This window comes from Drosophila tropicalis, unplaced genomic scaffold, assembly GCF_018151085.1.
Source record: "Drosophila tropicalis isolate 14030-0801.00 unplaced genomic scaffold, ASM1815108v1 contig_1187, whole genome shotgun sequence".
NCBI lineage: Eukaryota > Metazoa > Arthropoda > Insecta > Diptera > Drosophilidae > Drosophila > Drosophila tropicalis.
The window spans coordinates 1,610,138-1,633,744 of record NW_027172559.1 but is presented as its reverse complement, the minus strand read 5'-3'; the positions used below and the strand labels follow the sequence as shown (position 1 = coordinate 1,633,744).

Genomic DNA, 23,607 nt, shown 5'->3' with positions numbered 1-23,607 from the left:
AATTCCAAATGAAGAGATAGAACAGAGCGTGGCATGTGCATGTGCATTTAGTGTGATCGGTGGTGGTGGTGGTGGCGTTTTAGGTGGGGGCGTGGTCAATAGGCAAACAGTTCAATAAACCTACGCAAAATGCCAGACAAACATTTTAATATGCATGGAAAAGCAAGCAAACTTTCCATGTGACATGTACCAGGAATTGCCAACTGAATACCTATGTTAGTGTTATGTACGTATTGCTTTATCTGTGTATGTGTCTGTGTGTATGTGAGTCTTTGTTAACCTGTGTGTTAGCTGGGTGCACCAATTGTAATTAATTGCAAATGTCTTGCAGGCAAAATTAACACATTCACTTCACAATTGGCTAAATCAACACTCAACACGTCACAGAAACTTTACAGTTTGGCAATTTGCCAATGGAGAAAATTTTCCATGCCAAATTGCCAAAGTGAAAGTTTCCAATCAAAGCCAAAAAGTCCCAAGGCTACTAAGGCATTGAGATTAAATTAAGAGCAGTTAAGTGAAGTAAATAAAATTTTATTTTTAGTAAATATATTTATTTTAAGATTTACATTGTTTCACTTGGCTTGTGTTGTAAGAGTTTTGTTCTGAAAATTTGCAATTAAGTTCCTGTTTAATGGATGTGATTCAGGACTAGAGTTCAAAACTCTAGCGTCAAAGATGTGAATAGTCATAAAAAGTTTTCTTTTATAGTATTTCGTTTCTATTCATTGTAATTATAAATTTACTTTTCGCTTTCTGAAGCAGCTTTTCAAGTCATTTATGATATAAATTAAATTATCAAAAATGTTAGTTTTGATCTTCATTCAAGTTCTATTTGCGAATTTTCGCCAAATATTGTCTCTCCTAATCAGAGATATAAGTAAGACCATGAACTTGTGATACAGCTTGATTAGTGTCCGAAGATAAGATACTAAAAAAAACACATACAACATATATAAATTCAACTTTAACATGGCAGGTTGCACTCAAAATTGATCCAGCCTTTAATAATGTATGTATAGAGCCTTCAAAAAAGCCGACTGTAAAAACTAAGCCAAGCATTTTATGCGCCTAAGATCGACTTTTATGCGAGTTTAAGAAGCTGCCTTGCCGAGCATATTCTAATCACCCCCAGAGTCACGAAAATGTCAATGCTGCTGTCAAAGTGTCAATGAAATGTTCAATGAAAATAAAATGCGCAAATAATAGGCCAAGAAGACGGACGAAGACGAAAGAGGAAAATGAAAATAGAAATAAAGGAGCAGGAGCAGCAGCAACAACAATAATGTTGGTAAGTCGCACCACAAACCCAGCCAAGACCCGCCAGGACCCGCCAAGCCAAGCCAAAGTTCTGCCTCACCCAAAAAGCCAAAGACTTGCGGAAAGCGAAAACTTTGCAAGTTTTCCTTCGACTTTGTTTCGCCTTCGATTTCGTTCTGCCGCTGGCTGACGCCGGTTTCTGTTATTGAAAATGTGGCTTATATGGAAATGCCTCTGCTTCATCGTTGCGTTTTTTTTTTTCTTTTCTTTTTTGCTTTCTTTTAGCTTCCTCGTATTTGTTTTATTAATAAGAGGAGGAAGGAAATAGGAACAAGGATGAGGCATTGAGCGCAAAAAAGGGGAGCCAAACGGAAGTGGCCTAGCGTGCTTCAGTTTATTTCTATTTAGTTGCTTTTTTGCTCTCTCTTTCTCTTCGCTTTGACTCCCAATTAAATTTTACAAGCAACTCCATGGGGCAGAGGCTGAATGGTATAGCTTTAAGGCTTAGTGTAGGCCTCAACTAGTTAGAGGCAACAAAAATTAATAGAGCAAAAAAATGCCAACTCATTTTTACAACTTGCCACTACAAAGCGCGGGGGAGGCAGACATTTTGTGGGGTATATACATATATTATATGTACTATATCCATATGATTGCAGCCGTCTGCCAATCATTTCAAAATGAGACCAAGTGGAATATAGAAAATAGAAACGAGCAAGCCTTATGAAAAAAGCAATAAATTGTTAATTAATGTTGAGTTAAGAAAAATTAAGCTAAATCGTTCTCATGATTAATTTCATTTGTTTTGCACTCTTTCAAATAATACTTGACTCTTGGAATTTGCGGCTTGGCTAAAAAAATGTTTTGAATATCGTATCTTCAACTTTTGATGAGAATCTGTATAATTCTAAATACATAACCGTTCAATCCATCGTGGAAGTAAATTTAGTTACCCCGCCAAGTATGTACATACAAACATAGACCATTTTTAATACAATACTACTGCTTCGTTTCTCCATTTTCCTTCACTTTCACCCTTAAAGTTTTAAGAAAGTTCAAAACAATTTGCAATGCACTTGCAACATTCATTCGCAATAAATTGTATGCACCATCCCATTCAGCAGCTGCTCCTTCAAGGATGTTTCATAGAAGGGGTTTCGGTCAAACTGATTAAGTTCAATGCAAATAAGTTGGGCGTATTAAATTTATGTGATATTCATTTAACACATTTTATCACTTGTTTTGGGGGGTTGTAAAAGGGGGTCTTAGCCACATCCATGTGCTCATTCTTCTAGCACACAAGGATACACAAAATTTATTTGGCTTGTAATGCGATTCAATTGGTTGTCGCCTGGCAAATGCCAGAATATCGTTCACCTTTCTTTAGACAAACGACTTGCGCTTAAAACACTTGATGTGCCAATTTTCATAGTCGATTTTCTTGCATCTGATTTTCACTGCCCAACCCCCAATAGAAAAAAAAATTTTGCTTGAGGATGTTGACAGAACTAAAATACCAAAGTCCCATTTCTTGTGGAAACTTTTGTTTTCGTTAGCTATTTTGAGGAAAAATATTTCTTTTGTTTTTACTTTCACCGTCTCGTTGATTGCACAAAAGTTTTCCACTTTAAGCAAAGTGAAGCACCTCAATCGAAACTGGTTGGAAAGAGAAAAAAAAAAAACAAGAAGAAAACATATTTTCCTATTGTTTTGTTAAATCAGTGATTTAATTTGCCATACAATATGCTCAAATCGAATTAGCGATAATTGAGTTTTGTGTTGTCGTCATTGGAAATTCTTATTTGTTCCGGTCCGAGTCGATTTCAATGGGAAAAATTCAATCAATTCCAACAAATTAAATAAATAAATAGAAAGTTAGGTTAAAAAAAAATTTCAGATTTGCAGATTAGCAGTTTGAGGAGACTTTTGTAATTTGTAATAGAGGGAAACATATTTAAGACTTTAAAGTACAAGGAGATGGATCAGAAATATCATAAAAGAAATGATTAAAATGTTTTAGAAAAGTGCAGATTACCAATATTGTTCAATCGTTTTGTTGGCTCTTTTCATAATTTTACATAATTCCTAATACAAAAAACTTATTAAATTGTTATAATTAGTATTAACTCTTAAATTTCGTTTACATTAACTCTTAACCACTTGATATAACAACCTGAGCAAGCTGTCATATCCACAGATACCACACAGCTCGAACTTTCCTCGCATTCTTCTCTCGTGCTCTTCTTGGTTTTTAGTACACAGGATGTAGCAACCGCACAGCAGGACATGTTCTGCCTTCTACATCCTCTTCCATATACATATACATATGTATCTATAGACATACATACATATGTATATAGAAAAGTCATGTTTTGCATCTTCTGGCAGCTGCCATATATCTTGGTGCGGGCCAAACAAGACTACGAAAACATTGGATACATAGTGAAAAACACAAAAACACACACACACACACACAGGTGAGACTACTGCTGTGTTCGACCAGTTAGGATGAGCTGAAGTAGCAGAAGCAGCAGCGGCAGGTGCATGCAGATGAGTAGCAAGCTGGGAGTCTGTCCACAGTGGTCGTCTTCTCCTTCTTGGTATGCACATTTCATGTTGCACTTAAACTCGGTGAAAAAAAATAGAACCATCCATAGAAAAAAAGAGAGACAGAGAGAGAGAGAGAGAGAGAGAGAGAGGAATGAAGCAATGGAGGAGAAGCGCACAAACATGTGGCGAAAACTAATAGCAAAAGAAGCTGCAAGAAACCAAGCCAGGTTAATGGCAAAGGTGCTGATGCACACTTTGCCGCTGCCCTTCGACTCCTGTTCTAGCAACCATGCGCCCTCTCTGTCCCTCCCCCATCACTTGGTTAGTGTTTTTGTCCAACATTTAGAGCATAGATGTGTATGTGTGTGTGTGTGTTTTTGGCACGCATGTTACCAGCGCTCATCGCCATCGTCGCATCGTCGGCTAAAACTGAGTGGCAAACTGAAAGCTAGTCGTTGGGTAGAGAAGGGGTTAAAGAGTGTGTATGCAGGCTTTTGGCAGCCAAGACGAAATGCCGTTAGCTAAATTCGATTTTGCACTTGAGCCGCTTGCATCTAATGCAGCCAACAACGATCTTAACCCGTTGCTTTTTTATGTCCCAGCCGGCCAAGTGGAAGAAGTTGCTGCATAAAAAAAAAAAACGGAAAAATCCCCGAAATAAAAAGTTTAAGGAGCCTTCAGCTAATACTCTTGGCCATCGAATGGAAACGTGGTGCGTTTGACCAACAGAAAAAAATTAGAAAAATAAAATAAAAGAAGTTTATGGGGTTTAGGTCTTTTATTTAAAATTTTTACTAATATACAACTTCAGTAAGATAATGAGTTTTTAAATGAAATGAAATATTATTTTTAGTTTTTGACACACTTATTTCTGAAGGATAACAAAGTGTATAGAGAAATTTGTATACCTTTGATTCTCAAAAGTTTGGCTTCAAAGAAAATAACATGCAGCCAAAGCAAGTTTTGTCTAACTTAATTTGCAACTAGGCCAAATTGATAGAGTTTTGCTTGAATTCGAAAAGAGTTTTTCTTTCAGTTCGTTTGATTTCAAGATCGAAGCTAATAGCCTATGCCTAACTTGCCATGCTACTTGCTCTCTTTCTGTCTCTCCACCTCCATCTTTATCAAATAAAACTTCTTGATGGGCATCTGACACATATATGTACATCTGTGTAGGTATGTTTGCCTGTTTTCTAAGTACTATTCTTTCACGCTAACCACTGAAAGCAATTTCAGGTGCTCAGGCAACGACAGAAACAATTTGCATATGCAATGCACGTCCGCATCTTCAATTTACAATTTTGGTCTACGGATATGTGCTGGGCTAAATATAGTATCTATGGCATGTATCTATAAACCAATTTCCGCCAGTTTCCAGCAAAAACACATCCGTTTTGTTGTCGTGTCGCGTTGCGCTCAATTAACGCAGTTGGCATTTTGGCGCATTTCCTTTCTATGCCATTTTCGTTGATGACGTTGCATAAGTGTTTCCGCCCAAAGGCCCACTCGATGAGAGAAACGAAAAAGTAGGATGAGTAGGAGAAAAGCATGAAATTTGATTAAGCTCTGGCACGATTTATGTTTTTTAAATATTTATATATAAATCTAACTAACTATTTGGCTGCCAGGCAGCGTCAACAGGCACAAACCGATGCGAAGCCAAAACCAAGCCAACCAACCAGAACCAGGACGTCATACTTTCCTGTTCCCCAACACTGCACGCCACTTAAAACAAGTCGCTGTTTCCCATGTGTATAAAAACGTTAGCCAGAAATGGGCGTAGTTAGCGAATTATAAACGAAACATTCAGCGGATCTAATCGGAATCGAAAATGATAATTTGATTAAATAGTCGCACATTGTCAAATCCTTGACAACTATTGGTCACATTCAACTAAAGTGTTAAAAACCGTTTCTTTCATTCATAGAACTCAAAGCCGGTTAATCAGATCTTAATGAATATTGGATTTACTTATTTAAGTCATAAGCTCAAAATTAATAAGAACTCTCACTTTAAGGTTCCGGATCTGCAACTCCTCCATTATCTTGATTACGTAATTCAATATCGTTTTCTAGAATGACGCCGCCTATCTGCTCTTCAAGGTGTGAAATTTCCGGGTCTACTTATAACCCCTTTTTAGTACACCCTTGCTACATGCAAACGCACACAACACGAACACATTTTGAGTAATAAACTCATTTCATATGCTGACTGCTTTTTCGTTTCGAAAACTTTTCTCTTGTATTCCTTGTTAGCAGCAGGAGAAGCACACATAGTGTCGGAGCAGGAACTACTACTAACTGCACTGTTGGTGTGGAGGAGCCGGAGGTCAGAAGACTTCTCTGTACCCTCAAAATGATATACGAGAATGAGTTGTGTTTTGTGTAAGCCTGCAGTTTCCTTGTTTCTAACCCTTAGTTGTAGGTTTTTTTTTGTTTTCCCCTTTTTTCCCTCATAATTTTTTTTTTTTTTTTGGGTTTTATGTTTTTGCCGGCCGGCCAGCTTGCGGGTTGCTCTGTTCTCAGTTTTGTTGTTTCGCTTGCAAGCAGAACATATTAAATATGCATACGTAAAGTGCAGCCAACGTCGACTAAGGCATTGGCGTTAGCGTTGGCGTTGACGTCAACGTCGACGTCGTTGTTAAATGTAGGTGAAACCGGCTGTCAAAATGTCTGACATGGCCGTAATGAAATTTACACATGCCCCTACTTCTATCTAAGCTAAACACAGTTGAGTGACATTTTAATAAAGTGCTCACTCGTTCAATTAAACGCCCTTAGGCATAGAAAAGTGCAAATCCAAAATGTATAATCTAATAACTGTGTATGTAATCTTTTCTTTATACAAAAACTATGCACATGTGTTCGTACACACACACACATAAGGTATGCGACATAAACAACAATGGAAAGCAACTGCTATGTGTATTTGATTTAAATTCAGCTAATCTTGATCCCTCAGCTTAATCTTAGTTTTAATAGTCCCATACGTTTTGCTCTTTGCTCTTATATATAAACTACTACATATAACACAGACCTATACAGCTTACAGAATTACCACAGTGTTTGAAGAACAGTCAGTTGCAAATTTTCCGGTTTTTTTTTCTCATCGTGGATGTCTAGTCCTGCTCGACACACTACTCACGGTAAAACCAACTAATCTAATACTAGCTCTTGAAAAGATTCCTCTTTTATTATTTCTGATGACGATTGAAAGCACAACATTCCGAGTGAAAATATATTGCATTCGTTAGTTATTTCGTTCACCGTTTACCCATATACCTTTCTTTGCCAATAGCTATGGGCAATATTCCTTCAATGTTCAATAAAAATTCATGTATCCTTTTAATTACTTAGCTTTAAAATTTTATTTTTTTTTTTTTTAGCAAGCTCTACTTTTCTCAATTTGTTCTATGCGATGTTCCAACCTATTGAGCTCCTCTTTCAATTTCGCTATCGATTCTTTTTTCTTTTTCACGCATTTTTGCGTCTGATCATAGTCATGCTTTAGAGCAGGATAATGCGCCAGCCAGCCGCTTGACCTCAATTCATTTATTTCTTTCATTATTTTATTATGCTTTAACTTGCCCTGGTAGATGAGTTCCCGTTTTGATTGTTTTGCCAATTCTCGTGATCGTAAATTTTGCTTCATAATCAATAAATTCGATTGAAAAATTTGTTCTTTGCATTTCCAATGCGCCATGGCATGCATACCAAAATTGAATCTTTCTCCAAGACGTTTGAGATCTCCATTTCTTTCTGTAGAGTTGTATAGGAACGAATGAAGTGTGAAATTTTCATTTTCTTAGTTTAAACAAACCTGCTATTTTGCTAGCCAATGTTTCTGTTTCCGCCTGAGTTGCCAGATACTCGTTTACATTGAGGCCATTCCCAAGATCTTCCATTTTTAGGGTTTGCTACAACAATTGATAGTCAGAGTCAGATATAATTTAACTATTCTAGTTGATATCGTGATATATTCGATTTCCTTGCTTACCGATTTCGTGTCGGCAAACTGATGTTGGGCCACACATAATGCAAATCGAGTATCGTACATTTCATTGCGAAATCGTTCCATTTGCTTCAGAAGATTGAGAACCATTTGATTAAGATGATCGTAATCATCTCGGTTACAAAGAGTTTGCTTTACAAGTGTTTCGAAATCATACAGCGTCTGTGTACTACGGATTCTTGCTTCTTCAACCTTCTCTCGCAGGATGCTTGTTGTGGTCTGATGCTTGTCAATAATCTCTTTTTTGGCTATCAAATGCCTATCCAGCTCTTTGAGGGCATCCGCCAAGCATGTCTCATAGAAAATGTCCCTTTCCTTGGCATGTGAAAGAGAGGAAAATTGTTTTTTTTTTAGAAAGTAATCGGAGACGATTTTTTCAAGTCTCGTGTTTGTTAATTTCTCATCCTGATAATCGCCAATTAAGCTAGAAAGTTTGGTCATTAGCTTATGTTTATCAAGTAAGCGACGCAACTTATTGGTATAGTTTTCACTATAGGTCACAGTGTAATTGATCATGCGATTGACAAATTGATGGCAAATCTTTACAGCTACCTCATGGACTACTGGAATCATATTTTCATCTTCAATTTTTTCAAGAACCAAATCAGTGTTTCTTGGCTTAAGTTCTTTCATGGTGTTTGTTATATCTATGAAGGTAACCTCCAATGGTTTTGCATTTTTCTGTTTGACGAAGTCGTCATCATTATCATCGCTCTCAATAAGACCATCAAGCGTAATTATACTACTTTCATCGCTAGAATGTCGGTCAATAAAAGTATCATATTCAATGTTTTCTGTATCCAAAACCTCTGAAGATTCATTCCGAGCATCAAAGCTTGCCGAAACTGTACCATCTGTAGATGCTACATGTTGTTGTACCGGATTGTCAATGTCTTCTTCGTTGCTAGGTATTAGATCTTCGCTTATGGTCTCCGATAAATCGTTAATATCTGGTAAGTCCCTTAACGCTTCAAGAAAGCTAAATCTTTTGGACTGTTCATCTTCAACTTCGCTGACAACATCCCCTTCATGGTTTTCAAATTCATTCAGACTCTCGGTGGAATCTTTAGAACCTCTTTCCAAGATATTCAGTTGTTGTTCTAAACTGTTCATTGAATTCGACAGAGTTTTCTTAGATTTTCGTACAGCTTTTAACTGATTAGTCTTTAGTATATTCCAAAATTGATCTGGTTGCTTTGCACTGTTCATTTCAAGATAAAGACTTGTTATTGAGCCGGGACTAGTGCGTTCGGACCTTACCGATGCGGTGGATGTTTCAAATATACTTGATGTCAAAGACCCTTGAGATTCTGAACTAATTATTTCCAATTGCTTTTCACTAGTTCTGGAGTTTATTGAAAGTGATGCAGGTGATCTAATCTTATTTAAACTTTTGTCTTTTAAATGACTTTTATTATTTGATTTTTTTAATTTCAACCTTAGTTGTATTGAATCTTTTGGGGTAATTGAAACATGTTTCGAAAGAGGGTCATCCGATTTGGCTTTTCTTGAGGACTTTAGTTGTGAAACATCCGATTCTAAAGCTCGAAATATTTTAAACGAGCTCTTCGGAGCGACTTTTTCCTGATCCAAATGCATCTTGTGAGCATCATTTTTGTGTAATGACTTTTCAGAACGTTTTTCATCCGTAGAAGTTTTTAAAGTAAAGGACTTCTTCGAGGCTGCCCCCTGCTGAGTGCTTTTCGTGAAAGTTTTCCCCAAAGATGGTAACCTCGATAAAGTCTTTTCCATGGTTAGTTTTTTTTTTAAAGACTCCTTCGAATATTTTATCCGTACTGTTTTCTCTGAAGTGATTTTTGATTCCATTGCTTGTTTGTCTCACTCGTAATGCAATCTGAAATCTTAGAAAACGATTATGGTAAATAATTAAAATATAAATATCAAGGGAAACACAACATGAACGCGTAAGGAAAACAAAAAAAAAAAAAGAATAAACTTTGAAACTTAAATTCAGGCAAACTAAGGCAAGATTAAAATATGTGACACTCGGTGAAAAATATTTCAAGAGGAAATCAAGGTTGCCAGTAGTGCATTTCATTCACCTCTTTTAACCTCAGCAGGTTAACAGTTGAACGATGCGAAACCGAATCCACACATTCACTCCACAAACAGACACAATTACCGCCCATAGCTCTCCATTTTTTCTTCACTTCGGGGATGGCTGACTGACTGACTTGTCTGTTATGCCGTCACCTCCTGCTTTTGCTGGTGCTTCTTCGCCAATCCCATGTTGTTGGTTAATATCATCACTCATGTATGCCGCATACTAAAGAGAATTTATCATGTCTATTGCTGTTGCTGCAGTTGCCAGACAAAAAAAAGAAATAGAAAACTAGGGCCAGGGCTAACTTCGGCCTTGCCGATGTTTCTATACTCTTGCAACATTTTTTTATCCACTAACGAGCGTCAAAACGAAAAAGGGTTTTCTTTAAAAAGTCTTAAAGATAAAGAAAAATTTTTAAAAATGTCATCGATGAGACATTTTCTCTTGTGAAAGGTATCAACATGTCGTGTCTTTCAACTTGCTCCTTGTATTACCTAGTTTTGCTTTGCCTACACTTTACCTGCTGTTGCTCCAGCTTCTGGTGCATATTCGCAAATTCGTTTACGTTTACCTCCCGCAGTTTTCCTTTCCCTTTATACGCCCTCACCAAACTGTTAAGTAGATTTGGGCTACCTGCATGCAGTCAGCTGCACACTGAGTGTTCCTCCCCAAACGTTTTTATTCGTTCTCTTTCATTTTTATCTTACTCGGTTGATGTGAGAATTTTTTTTTGGCAAATTGCCTAAACTTTCTTTATATTTGATGTAATGAATTCCTGACGTGATATCGCCATCGCAGTGAACATGTTCTCTTCTAATACCAAGTGGGCCAGACATATGCATACATATATACCTGCATTTTGGGTGGTTGCAAAAGGAGAACAAGAGGTAAAGAACCATAACGAAATGCAAAGCAACAGACGCATATTGCGTATGCGTAATGTGTAACAGATATGCCACGCCCGCACAAAGAAACGGTACTCATCTTTGCAGGCGCGCGCGTGTGTGTGTGTGTGAGTTCCGTTTCCGCAATTAAAATGTTGATTACATGAAGTACGACTGCCGCTTGTTTGTTTGCTGCTGTGGGCGCTACAAAAGGAAAACGGAAATTATGTGTATATGCGGGCCTCGGCGCTTAGATGAGCTTTTCCAGCCGCAGCAGCAGAGGTAGCGGCGGCATCAAGCAACAATGAATTGCGACCAACCCACACACATAAATTTTAACCATTTTGGTCGAGCGATAAGGATTTAATGACGCACCTCGTCGGTCAAAGGCATCCTCTAGCCACTGCCCCTTTCCGATATCCCTCTCTATCACACTCTCCATTTCTCTCTCCTTCCCCTCTCTCTTTCTCTCCTCTCTCTATGCCTACAATTAAACAAAGCATTGAACAGAAGATACAAGTCAGCGATAAACAATTCGCCCACTACTGGACGACCAAAAATAACACACACCAACAAAAATATTCGTCCATTGCTTGTTTTCCAGACTTTATTTGCTAAAAATAAATAAAACTAAAAAAAAAAAAACATTTGTACATTTATCAAAATAAACCCAATCCACAATACTCTACAACCTATTCATCAGCATACTCTGTCTATTTTTTTTATTGTGCCAAATAGAGTTTGAGTTAATGTTGACTCACATTATATAGAAGAAAACTTAATGATATTTAATGTATTAACACTTTTAGTTGAATAAAAACAACGAGAAGTAATCCTAACCCAAGAGGTTAAACCAGAATATATTTTACTAAAAATCCGATATCCGCAAATCTTCCTTAATTTAAATTAAAAACGTCTTTTCAGTATAACTCTAAAAGCCTTAACAAGATGTTCTTTTGTAAGTGCTTAATGCAAATTAAAATAACATTTTAAATATTTGAAAAGAAATTAAAATTTCTGAGAAAATCAACATTATTCTATTATAGAGTAACCGCAATTTTAAGTATTCTAAAGGACTAAGAGGTTGTAAGTCCCCAAAAAAAAAAAAAAACCCAAGACAGAGACAGAAAGCATTTCGCGGCGTAAATATTTGGGTGTAAAAAAAGATGCTTTACACTGTAATTAAATCAATCAGAGTAGGACCCTACATATACATACATATAAATATATACAGTAGTGTGCCAGCAAAACGCGCAACCTGAACCTGAAGAACACCAAGGAGTGGCAACAGGCTACGCCGCGCCGTCAATGGCAACGCCCGCTACAGACACCTGCAGAGGCTCACAGTCGGTCGCTTAGCATAAATGAATATTTATAATTTCAGTGTCTTGGGCCTCACCTTGCCACCATGTCATGGCGTCGTGCCACCAAGCGACCACTTTGGAGCACTGGAAGATTCGCCAAAGTGCTTTCTGGAGAGCGCGGAGAAAATATATGTATATATTTATATTTTTTTATGAATATTTATTTGTTTTTGAAATCGAAGTTATGCATTTGGCGCAGTCTCTCTCCTCCTTCGCTTCCATTTTTATTCTTGCAAGTAATGGCGATGTCAAAGTTTCTCTTTTGTTTCTGAAAGGTGCGTAAGACAATTTAATTTATTTGACGCATTAAAGCAAAAATATTAGCGCTATAAATCAATAAACAAAAGCCAGAACAACAAAAAAAAAAAAAAAGTAAAACATATAGCATAACTTAGAGTGCAGACAGAAAAGAATGAAACAAAGAACGCAACTTTCTTTTCAAATATTTTATTTTTATTTAAGTATTCGTCGAGAATCGGTGAGGAGAGGGGAGAGGGAGAGAGTTATTTTCTTGGGCACCTTAACACACGGGTACATACGGCTATATGTAGTATATATTTTGTATTAATTTATGTTCGAGTTTAGGCCATACACCATTTTTATGACAGCCAACAAAACAAAAAAGAAAACTCCAAACTTCGTACAGTCAAAGTTTGCTTTATGTTATGGTCCATATGGGCGACTCTTGACTCTTAATTTTAGAGAACTTTTTCACAAAGAGAGAAAGCTAGATTAAAAAATGTCAGGGACTAAAATGCCCCCAATGCACAAGGTTTTTTATGGCATTGTGATGGGTCAAAAAGAGAGAGATTTTAATGCAAATGATGTTCCGACAGATCCAGTAAATTGTCATTTTCAAAAAACTAAAATTATATGAGAGTATTGGAATTATGTAGAAGAAATTTAAATATAAATATGGCCAAAGTGATTTTTGATACTTCGACTACATACTTTGGTTATACATTAACACATTTGCCAGTGTTCAATGAGGACAAAGTTCGGTGATAACGATGATCCTTCTTCTGTGTCCAGCTACCGCCCATTAGTTAAGCACACACAGAATTCTTTTACCCTCTGCCCGTTATTATTGTCTGGGTCTCTCTTCTTTCGTTGTCTCGCTCTATTTCCTATTTTTTTTTTTTTTTGGTAGTTGTCTCGTTTTGTCTCTAACCCATCTCTCTAAGTTGAGAGCCACTTAAAGCAGCAATTTCAAGTGGTCTGGCCATTGGGCAACAGCTATCGGGCAACTGTAGCCAAACTATGTGCATTCCCTGGGCCAAGCAGGAGGCATAAATGAAGTTAAATGCCATTGACCCAGAGTTGTTTGCGTTGTTGCCACTGCCACTGTCATTTGCCTGGTCACTAGTGGTGGTGGTGGTGGTGGTGTTGCTGCTGGGGCATCCGAAAGGATGCAAGAATGTAGATGGTTAGCGTATTCTCGTCCTTGTCTCTTTTGTTGGCTTTGTTTTATCCCCAGACAATTTGCATATGTTTGACCAGGAGGTAGTTGTTCTTAAAGTTGGAAGCGATTGTTTCTCAATTTAAATTGCAAATTGTGGGAGGAATTCCACTTAATCAATATAAATTTAATTATTATTGTAACTACTTTGCCAAAGAGGGGAGTAGAAGAGGGTAGTCGAATAGATGACCGCGTAGAATATAATGTGTCTGTTTTATTTAATTCATTTTTGCCCAGTTATTTTTCATTGTCATTTTGTTGGACAAACAAAAGTCACTTTAGTGCACAGTTCGCTGACTCAACGACTGGCCGAACAGTTCTGTGACACACATACATACATATATAAATACACACTTTCTCCTTTGCTCCCTCTCTCTATGTGTGTGTGTGTGTGCATCCAATAGATAAAGTCATATTTCATGCATAATTTTTAAAACCCTACGTTTTCACTTATATACACATAATATATGTATATTCATGTATGTATGTCATCAGACAGTTGGCTTTTCGGTTTGTTGGTTCATTAAATATTGTGATAATTTTTCATATTTATTTTTAAGTGGTTTTCAGTGACAGTTAAATTTACATTTTATTTCATTACACACAAAGCGCAATCTATATAATAAATGTACAAACATACATGCATATTTTCATTTCACTTAATAGCAATTAATTGTAGGCTTAAAACCAAAAACTCTTACGATTCGTTTATTCTTCATTGAAGGGCAGGTCAGCTTTAAGGGCTGAACGTCCAACAGTGCGTATGATTGAAGTTTATGTATGTGTGTGTGTGTGCTGCCCAACCATATGGATAAATGAATGAATAGATTGATAGGTCAAGAATATGAGAACAGTATTGAAGTCTTGAAGGGCGCTGATTTACCTTACATATACAAATCTCCATCATTTTTAAGCATTCATCTAGAATTAATATAGCATTAAAAATATTTCGCAATACGCAATAAAAAATGTGAACGGAAATAATCATTGCAATAAATTTGTATAAGTCTTGATGAATTCCAACTTGGATTCTATGCGCCAGAGCAACATAATCTGAGTTGAACTTGACTTAACTTTTTGCACTTACTCTTTAATATTCATACCCTTACAAAAAGGGTACATTAATTTTGGTCAAAAAATGTGCAACACATAGAAGGAAGCAACTCCGATCATATAAAGTATATATATTCTTATCAGCATCACGAGCCATGTCCGTGCGTCCGTCTGGATCAACCCAAATTTCTCCTGTGGGCTTGTATAGACTACCCAGTTTGTATATCTCGGACTCAGCTGGATCAGACTACTATATCATTTAGCTCCCATGGAAACGGCAAAGTCACAAACAGTAACATTCTTAATTTCTCCGTTATTTTCTGAGCTTTTGTCTTAAAATTTAATATTTGTTAGTTTTTTTTTATTGACTGTGCCAAATTTGATATCAGAGAGCTTCTTTTGGAACGATCGGTAGTGCCTTTGTTAATAACTTCGTAATTTTTAAGCTATTGTCATAATAGTGGATATTTGTCAGTTTAATTTACGTACCTCTTAATGAATTTGATCAAAATGATAAAATGAATGCGCCGCAAGGTTTTTATATAAGAGTTTTTATATATAAAGGTTTTTCCACTTTGACGGCTATAGGTAAAGGGTTCTACCTTTACGTGGAAAAAAAAAACTAGCAAGGGTATACAAACTTCGGAGCAGGAGGGTATAACCATTAGTGTTTTTGGAAACGTATAAATCGTCTTATCATGTTATTTTTTCCCAGAAACAAGGAACTCAGATAGTAGGCTACGAAATGTATTTTTAATCTCGTTATATGTTCAGTCAAATATAGTGGTATGACACTTGGATTGTACCTAGTCTCTGATGCTCTCAAGAAGTATTTATGCAATGAAGTTTGTTTATTTTTATTATTTTTTTTTTTTTTTAAACAAAAAGATAGATAATTCGTTTCTGGATTCTAATTATACTAAAGAGCTAAACAAGAATTATTTAGAACATATACAAAATAACAATTATATAAAAACATAACATAGAATAAAGATATTATTTGTTGTTATTTTTATACTTCTTTGATTAAGGTATTTAATTATATCTGTTTAGTCTTATACAAGAGGTCCTTTAGGGAATTTCCCACTATTTTCGTATTATGGCAAAAGCTTTTCAAATTAAGGGGAATGCCATAAACTGTTAACGGAATGTTTTGACAATGAAATCAGCCGACCAAAAAGCGAGAGAGAGAGAGTTCATATGGGCAAGAAGAAAATAACAGAGAGCAAGGGGGTGGTTGAGAGAGAAACCTCGAACTTTGCTCATTGGGTTTTCAAAGGCAAAGTTCTGGCTTCGGCCAAGCGATGGCGCCACAGTTCCCCTTATAGTGGGGCCACTGATATGGAAACTCGAATTGGCAGTCAAGTGTTGTACTCCCTAACGGACGCACGTCGTTTTTGTCGCGTTGTGTCGCTGCTCTCAAGCGACGTTCAAACTGAAATTGAAACTGAAACTGAAACTTCATACCACACTCACTCACTTACTCGCTCACACACACTCACACAGATAGAGGATGTGTGCGTGTGTGATTGTGGATGTTGGACATTAAAAGTTATTTCGTGTTAGTGCAAATAACGAAAACATAAATAAATTGTAACAAGTAAAATGTAAAAAAAAATAAGAATAAAAAAAATCTATAAACTGTATGCAACTAAAAATAGGAAAAACGCTTTCAGGCCCTTTCTTGCGTGCCACAAACATTTGATGTTGCTTGTTGTTCTGGTTGTTGTTGTTGTTGCTGTAGTTGTTGGTTTTAGAAATGGGTGAACAAAAAAATTATGAAGAAAAATGAAAAGTGGAAAAACCAACCACTGATGCGGTTGCGGTTAATTAACAAAAAACTGACCCAAGTCACAAATTATGAAAAAAAAAACAGGAAAAACTTCATAAAGTTGTTATCGCGCTTTGTTTTAATACTACTGTGTTTTGTAAATTATGTTTAATTATTTCGATGCTACTGCTTATAATTTTGTGAACAGTTTTTTGTTGATGTTTAATTATTTATCTATTTTTTTTTTTTGTTTTCGTTATAATGCACACCGTGCTCATAATTTAACCTAATTAAGTTTCTATGCTGCTGTTCTGTTTTTCCTGGTCCATGGGTAGTCAACATCGTGCTGCATATTTTTAGGAGCGTACGAAAGAATGATGCGGAATTTTTTATAATTATTAATATAGGCCTCCTCCATAATTGCCCATCCCCAATTTCTCTCCCACTGACCATGTTGTTTTGCTTTATTATCTGTCTGTGACTTTTTGGCCTTGTTTTTCTCTGTTGGCCCCACCATTGTTTCAGTGTAAATAAATACCTAGAAAAACATGGGCTAAAAAGCCAACGAAGGTAAAAATGAAAAAAAAGAAAAAATGTCTGAATATACATACATATATTGTAAACTGTCAAGAACTGACCATATGACAAAAAGAACAACAATAATATTTATTAAAAAATATATTTGTTAACGGTTTTCTGTGTTTTTTTGCTCACATTGTTTGTAAAAACCAGGAACAAGGCAATCTAACTAGCGGAAAATTTCAGTATGGCCATAAATTTATGGTTGTTATTTGAAATATAAATATAAATATATTTTATACCGACTTGAATCAAAAAAAGTTTAAAAAAAAGTCCATAGAGACAAAATTCAACGAATAAAGCAATAAGATTTTGATAATTATAAAACGAATCAAAGTTGTCTAGGAAAATTTGGCATAAATATGCACAAGGAACGATTAACAAATGAGTAAGAATGAAATTAAACATTTTCATTTGTATGCGAAAGTATTTAATGTAAACTTTAGATTTTGCTAAAGGCAAAACGATTAAGTATTTAATACATTTTAAACAATATTAGATGAAGTTAATTGCAAATTCCAAAAATAACTTCAAAGTTCTCATATCAAAATTACGTTTCCATGTCTAGCTCAACTATGCTTTCTTAACGATTACTTTATAGTTATTTTCCGTTTGCATTTAATTTGCTAATAAATTTGACAAACAATATCAATATTATCATATGTTTTTATCTTTTATTTAATGTTTACTCACGTGTTGTTGTCATTTAATCAAAACATGTCACAACATATCAAAAAAATGTCTTTGGTGTCCGCCTTTTCGCTCCAATCGTTTGTCCATTTGTGTATTAAATATGTATCGAGTTCTAGTAAAACGAGGGCAATGGGTTAATGCAATCTAGCACCGACTTCGCTTAAATCATTTGTGCGCTAATCGTATTTGATGGGGCCAAGTCCCTGATGTGAGAGCCACTTCTTGGGGATAGTAGCAGCGACACTTGCCCCAACAATTGCCAGGATACAATACCGAAAATCTAACCGGTAAATCAAACTGTCTATGCAGCTCTCTATACAAAACACTCAGACAAGATTCATTACCAAAAATAAAGGAGGGTTCATATAACACTTTCAAGAGTTTGAAGTTCCCTTGCAAAAGATTTTAAAAGTCATATTCATAATTGAAACTAAAATATCAACGAAAAAATATATGCAAACAAAAAATTTTATGAAATTGTTCTGGGGCACTTGATAAATATTATGCATTATTCCACAAATTTTGCGATACCGGGTTTAAATTGCTTTTTCAAGTGTATATAGCAACAGGAAACCGAAGAGAAGCGAATAGCAGCAGCATTTTGGAGGATTTTGAATTTATGTTGCATGTGCCTCAATAGTCAACCCCATGACTAACAACTCTGCGACGGCGGCGGCGATGTCTAGTGTTCTACCCTTTCCTTCTATCTCTACTCTTTCTCTTGGCCAAATCGTTTTGTGAGTCTGTGTGTGTGTGTGTGTATGTGTGTGTAATTAATCTTTGCCCAAAATGCTTGAAAATTTATGTCTTGAAGCATGCCTTGCTTTTGCTTGCCTCGTCTTTGCCTTTGCCTTTGCCTTGTCCTTATGCCGTTTAATAGTTTTTTGCCTTTTTCCTTCTTATTCGCGTTGCGATTAAAAGTGATTAATTGCCAGCATTTTATTACCGCGCCACCAGCAACGCCAACAGAGGCAACACCAATAACACCAGCAACAACAACCATAACCAACAAGTTAATGTACAAATTAAATAAGTGAAATTTTCACACAGAAATTAATAAAGACATTAGTGGGCGTAGTTCGCTCGGACATATAAAATACATTCTCCAACCATCTAACAACAATTCCCCCCGGTGAAAGTGTTTTAATTGTCCCCCAAAATGTGTGCTCTGGAGCCCTATAGTCACCAGCAACAGCATCAGCATCAGCTGGCCACGCACCACCGACATCGCCAGCAACAACATCATCATCATCATCACCATCACCATCACCATCAACATCATAATCACCAGCAACAGCATTACCATTATCACTGCCACCAACAACAACAACAACAACAGCAACAAAAGGAGCAGCAACATCATTATCAGAGTCACCAGCAACAGGCTGGACAGGGTCTGCTGGGTCAAACCCGAAGGACAACACATCTGCAACTTTGGTACATTCTACATGTGATATTAGTGCTAATCGGTGAGTTTATATCTCTGTGTGTTGCCTTTTTCTTTCTCCATTTGTTCTAAATATAATTACTTTAAATGACCTATAATTAATCTGCTCGTAGCTACACATTGGAAAATATAATTAAATGAAACGGCAAAATGGAAAGTTTTCCACATATGCACGTTAATGTAGGGAAATGTTTAACTATTAGTTAAGGGTTTGCAATGGCTCGTGTGACGGGGTGAATGAATGCTTATGGTTATTATACAAATTTATCCCAAGAGATAACTTGAACAAAGTTTTCAAAATAAAATATTAATGCACAACAATGAAAAGCACAACATTTCAGGCTCACATATAAAGGACATTTAATCATTTGATCATTGGATATAAAAATAATCAGGCAAATAAAAATTAAACACAATCAACGGATCTGTAAAAGATCCAATGCTTTTCAAGTGATCCAGAGTAATATTACTTTTAATCAGCAGTGATTATTTCCATACGAAAAGATATGAAATTTATCACTCGAGTAAGCGTCTATAAAATTCAAAATTATACAATGCATTTCATTGCTTTTTAATGCTGACTATACTATAGTTTATAATGGATTACTATCAGTTTAATACATATCTTCCTTTTACTTTATGTGTCTCACTTAAGCCATTCATTTCCTTCATACTAATTGGGCTTTTGATAACGAAATTAAATTTTTAAGTGATATACGTTTTGTCGTTAAAAGAGTTTAAGGAAATGTTTATGGGTAACAAAATAAATGTACCAAAAATTAAGTAAACAAAGCTTCAAACAAAGCCAACGAGTTATATTAGCCAAATAACATTGTGCTTTTTTAAATTTGAAGAAGATTTAACTTTTGCTTAAATGAATATTTAAAGGGATGTAGCCCATTTTGATTAACAGGGCGAAATTCCATAGAATTTTCAAACAAAAAATCAATTGATAATGGTTCAAGGGAATTTTCTACATTTAATAATAGACGCTTTCCGTATTTGTTCGAGGGGGAAATCAAAAATCATCAGCAAATTGAAAGAAAAGTCCAAACAATCGAATGTCAATGGCTACTTAAGTAATTTCTGCCCAAACGCACACAGTTAAAGTGGGGGGACAAAGAGATGCTACAGGAGCAGAGAAAAAATGGAAAACAAACAAAGAATGAAACAAATTGTGAAACGCGCATTGCATAGAAATTAATAAATTGATGAAACTCGATGCTGAGAACTCTTGTTGTCACAGTTGGAGGAGCCAAGAAGTTAAGTTGACATTTCCGGTACTACAGCAGCATTACTGGGACTGTGAGAAAGAGACAGAGACTTAGCGTGGGAGAGAGAAACAAAACACGTGTGGAGCCTACAAAATGGAGTAGGAAGTGTACGCTCGTTTTTTTTATTATTTTTAAATCATATCAGCAAAAAAGGCAACATTCAGCCAAGGCGTTATACATAGAACGGAAACGGATATGGGATCGAGTGATGTTTGTACTGCGGGTGACAGTGGCGCAGCCAGTGGGGGATTTCATTAAAGCTGGCTGTGTGTAGGTGTATCAAAATGTGTTATTTGTTTGAAATTTATAAAGAAATTGACAGAAATCACTTTCTTTTTGTTTGATGTAGGTCAGAAATCATTCACTATGGGATTCCCTATGCGGCGTCTATGCATGAGTGTGATTCTGTATGTCTCTTAATGTGTCTTTGTGTGTATAGATGTATGACTGAATGTTTGTGTGTGTGTGCGTTGGCTTAACTCAACGTCTCATTTGCATACATTAAAATGTCACATTTTACATGCCGTTTGTGCGTCTCATCCTTAAGCCTAAGGAGCAGAGCAGCTACGGCAGCAGTCTGCCTGGGTGCCCGACCGTCAGTTAACGTTAAAACCCCTCAGCCCCTTCTCTTGCTTTAGTACTCCTCCTTTTCTCCTCATTCTCCTGGTCTTGCGTCTCTTACACATAAACTACATTAGCAATTGCCAGCCGTGCTGGTAGCGCAAACGCAGCCATGTAAAAATGGCTTAACGCGCAAATCTTTCAACTAAACATTAATCCTAATGGTTTTCAATTTTTTCTTTTGCGCCTTCTGTGGCAAGTCAACTTAGCGAAGGATGCGAATTCGTGGTCCTGCTTTGCATGTTAATACGCTCTTTGATATTGCCTGGCAATGCCTGCAGCCTGATTGCTTCTGACAGCCACCAGACCCGATTTAGTTGCCACCCAGAAAACACAACCTTACATTCACAATCTAAATGACTCTCGACAGTAAATATGAATTTCAGTAAATTTTGAAAAAATAAAAGAAAAAGAAAAATAAAGAGGAGAACAAAAGACAAAAAAAAATGAATAAAACAAAAAACACAAGCCTGCTCTCATTAGAGACTAACACAATTTGCCATTAATCAACCTGGGCTTCAGCTAGAAAAGTGCCCTTGACTTAGTTGCACCCACACATGCGCATGTCATATGGAAATAGCTAAAGTGTTTTATATGTCTATAAGAAAAACATCATAATATCACTAATGACCAGAGATACTCTGCTTGTTAGGGTTCACTTTGGGAAACCTTTCAATTTTTTATTTCTTTATTTGTAATATGTAAATTGTATGATTGTAAGTTTTGCGATAGTAGGAACAAATGTCCCATGCCCTAGAATGTATGCTACACTTTTTTTGCACTGTTGTCACATAAAATTGCTTCAGATGCAAAGTGAGCAAAACTATTGTTTAAATAATATTGTATTGCCCCATAGGATAAAAGCAAGTCTTTTTGTTTTGATTACATATACAAACACAGACACACAGTATCACACAGTCATATGTACAAATGTTTATAGGCATATCAATGTCATGTGTTTGCCAGACAAAAACATTTTGAGCCACTAAGCTTTTGTTGAAGTTGTTGTTCCCCTTCTTGTTCATTCCCAATGCTAGTGCTGTCCTAGCAATGTGTCATCTGACATAAGCAGCAGGTAGCTCAAATACAAATAAATTATGGCCATCGTAATGCTCATCTAGGTAATAATACCAAAATCATTCATATTTAATGTTGTTATTAGTGACAAATTGGATTTATTTGATTTTTTTTTCGGTTTGGCTTAGCCTTATATACATAAATAACAAAGTCCACTTTGTATGCCATTTGAAACTATCTTGGCTAAATCTTGTTTATAATTAAATGTCAGAAACATAAGTTTGGCTAAAATAAATCTAATATTTAATATTAAGTATTTCTTTAAATTTTATTCGCATGTCATAAAAATTTCTCTTTATACCCTTGGCACATTCAGTATTTACAGATATGTCCATGTGCGCGATGCAAACGTGTGAGTGATACCTTAGAGAGACATGTTATTATCCTTAATAAGGTTCTTAGCTGTCATTAAGTTTCTTTGCCATGCGTCTAGCCAACCCCCAAAAGACTACTACACAAACAACTAAAAAGGCAACTTTGATTTTTTCATCCCTTTTTGTTTGGTAAATTGATATGGTGCGTTATAAAAATTGTTACATTTCAATTAAAAATGATAGCTCCTACTAAAAGCAAACGAAAAAGTAGATATCCTGCCTGTTAGACCCAAGGACCCGCAAGCAAAACGGACAACAAGAAATGTTAACGCCCCAAAGCATGCCAAGCAAATTGAAACAAAATGAAACTCCAATATGCGTATATGTATGTATGTGCCGAAATCTATGTGTGTGTGTGTGTGTAAGAGTATGCGTGTGTTGACTTTTTTCGAGTTGTATTGAAATCATTAGAGCGTAGCCCACCACCGCCTGATGGACTGTAGACCGAGGACTGTGAGGGGACATTGAGCATTAATGTCTGACGAGCAAACAAACGAGCCGACTGACGCCTATTAATCATGCAGACTTTCCGTTCCATTAAACACGAATATTCCAACAGGCAAAGTACAAAAAAAAATTACAAAGAAAAAAATTCAAGATTGAAGAGAAAACCCAACACTCACTGTATGGCTTTTGGTCTGATATTGAGAAAAGAAAAATAATTGAATTGACCGAAACTAGAATCAGACCGAGACACATCATCTTTAGACCTTATTAATTTTAGATCTGATGTATGGACTTGGAAATGTCCTATAAATACAAAAATATATTCATAAAATTAAATAGATAAATAAAAATAAACTAGAACTTAAAGGGAAAATCATACGACAGCAATGTACATTGTCATAGTGTTTAATAGATACCAGCTAGATTTCATCAGGTGTGTGTGTGTGTTTTTTAAGTTGGATATCTGTTTGAGTGCGTGATATGCCCCATGCCGGTCATGAAGGGTGCAAAAAAGGTTCAAAGTGTAAGCAAAGACCAAAAAGAGCAACACAACACAAACATTGCGAAGCAAACAAAGTTACTGCCCGTCAACCACCCGACTCTAAACTCACCTAATGGTAAAAATATTGTATTACAACAAATTGTGCTCAAAAAAAAAAAAAAAATGGCAAAAAGACC

The 23,607-nt window shown here is 36.1% G+C and overlaps 2 protein-coding genes across 4 annotated transcripts in view; one reads left to right on the top strand and one right to left on the bottom strand.

The window, feature by feature from the left end:
• Positions 1–7,152: 7,152 nt before the first annotated feature.
• LOC137576659 (putative leucine-rich repeat-containing protein DDB_G0290503) lies at positions 7,153–9,756 on the bottom strand. The gene is made up of 3 exons (XM_068289899.1): positions 7,807–9,756; positions 7,630–7,726; positions 7,153–7,568 (listed from the first exon to the last, which is right to left on the bottom strand). Exons 1-3 carry the CDS (start codon positions 9,646–9,648, stop codon positions 7,192–7,194), a joined length of 2,316 nt encoding a protein of 771 aa, XP_068146000.1. The 5' UTR covers positions 9,649–9,756; the 3' UTR covers positions 7,153–7,191.
• Positions 9,757–16,044: 6,288 nt separating this feature from the next.
• beat-IIIa (beaten path IIIa) overlaps positions 16,045–23,607 on the top strand; it is a 35,961-nt gene continuing 28,398 nt past the window's right edge. The window contains exons 1-2 of one of the 3 annotated variants that reach the window (XM_068290133.1): positions 16,045–16,207; positions 18,740–19,158. In XM_068290133.1, coding sequence (XP_068146234.1) covers positions 18,849–19,158 — 310 coding nt within the window. In that variant the 5' untranslated portion in view covers positions 16,045–16,207; positions 18,740–18,848. Of the gene's footprint in view, positions 16,254–18,739; positions 19,159–23,607 lie in introns of all 3 variants that reach the window. The other 2 variants (XM_068290124.1, XM_068290118.1) reach the window with 2 other exon arrangements.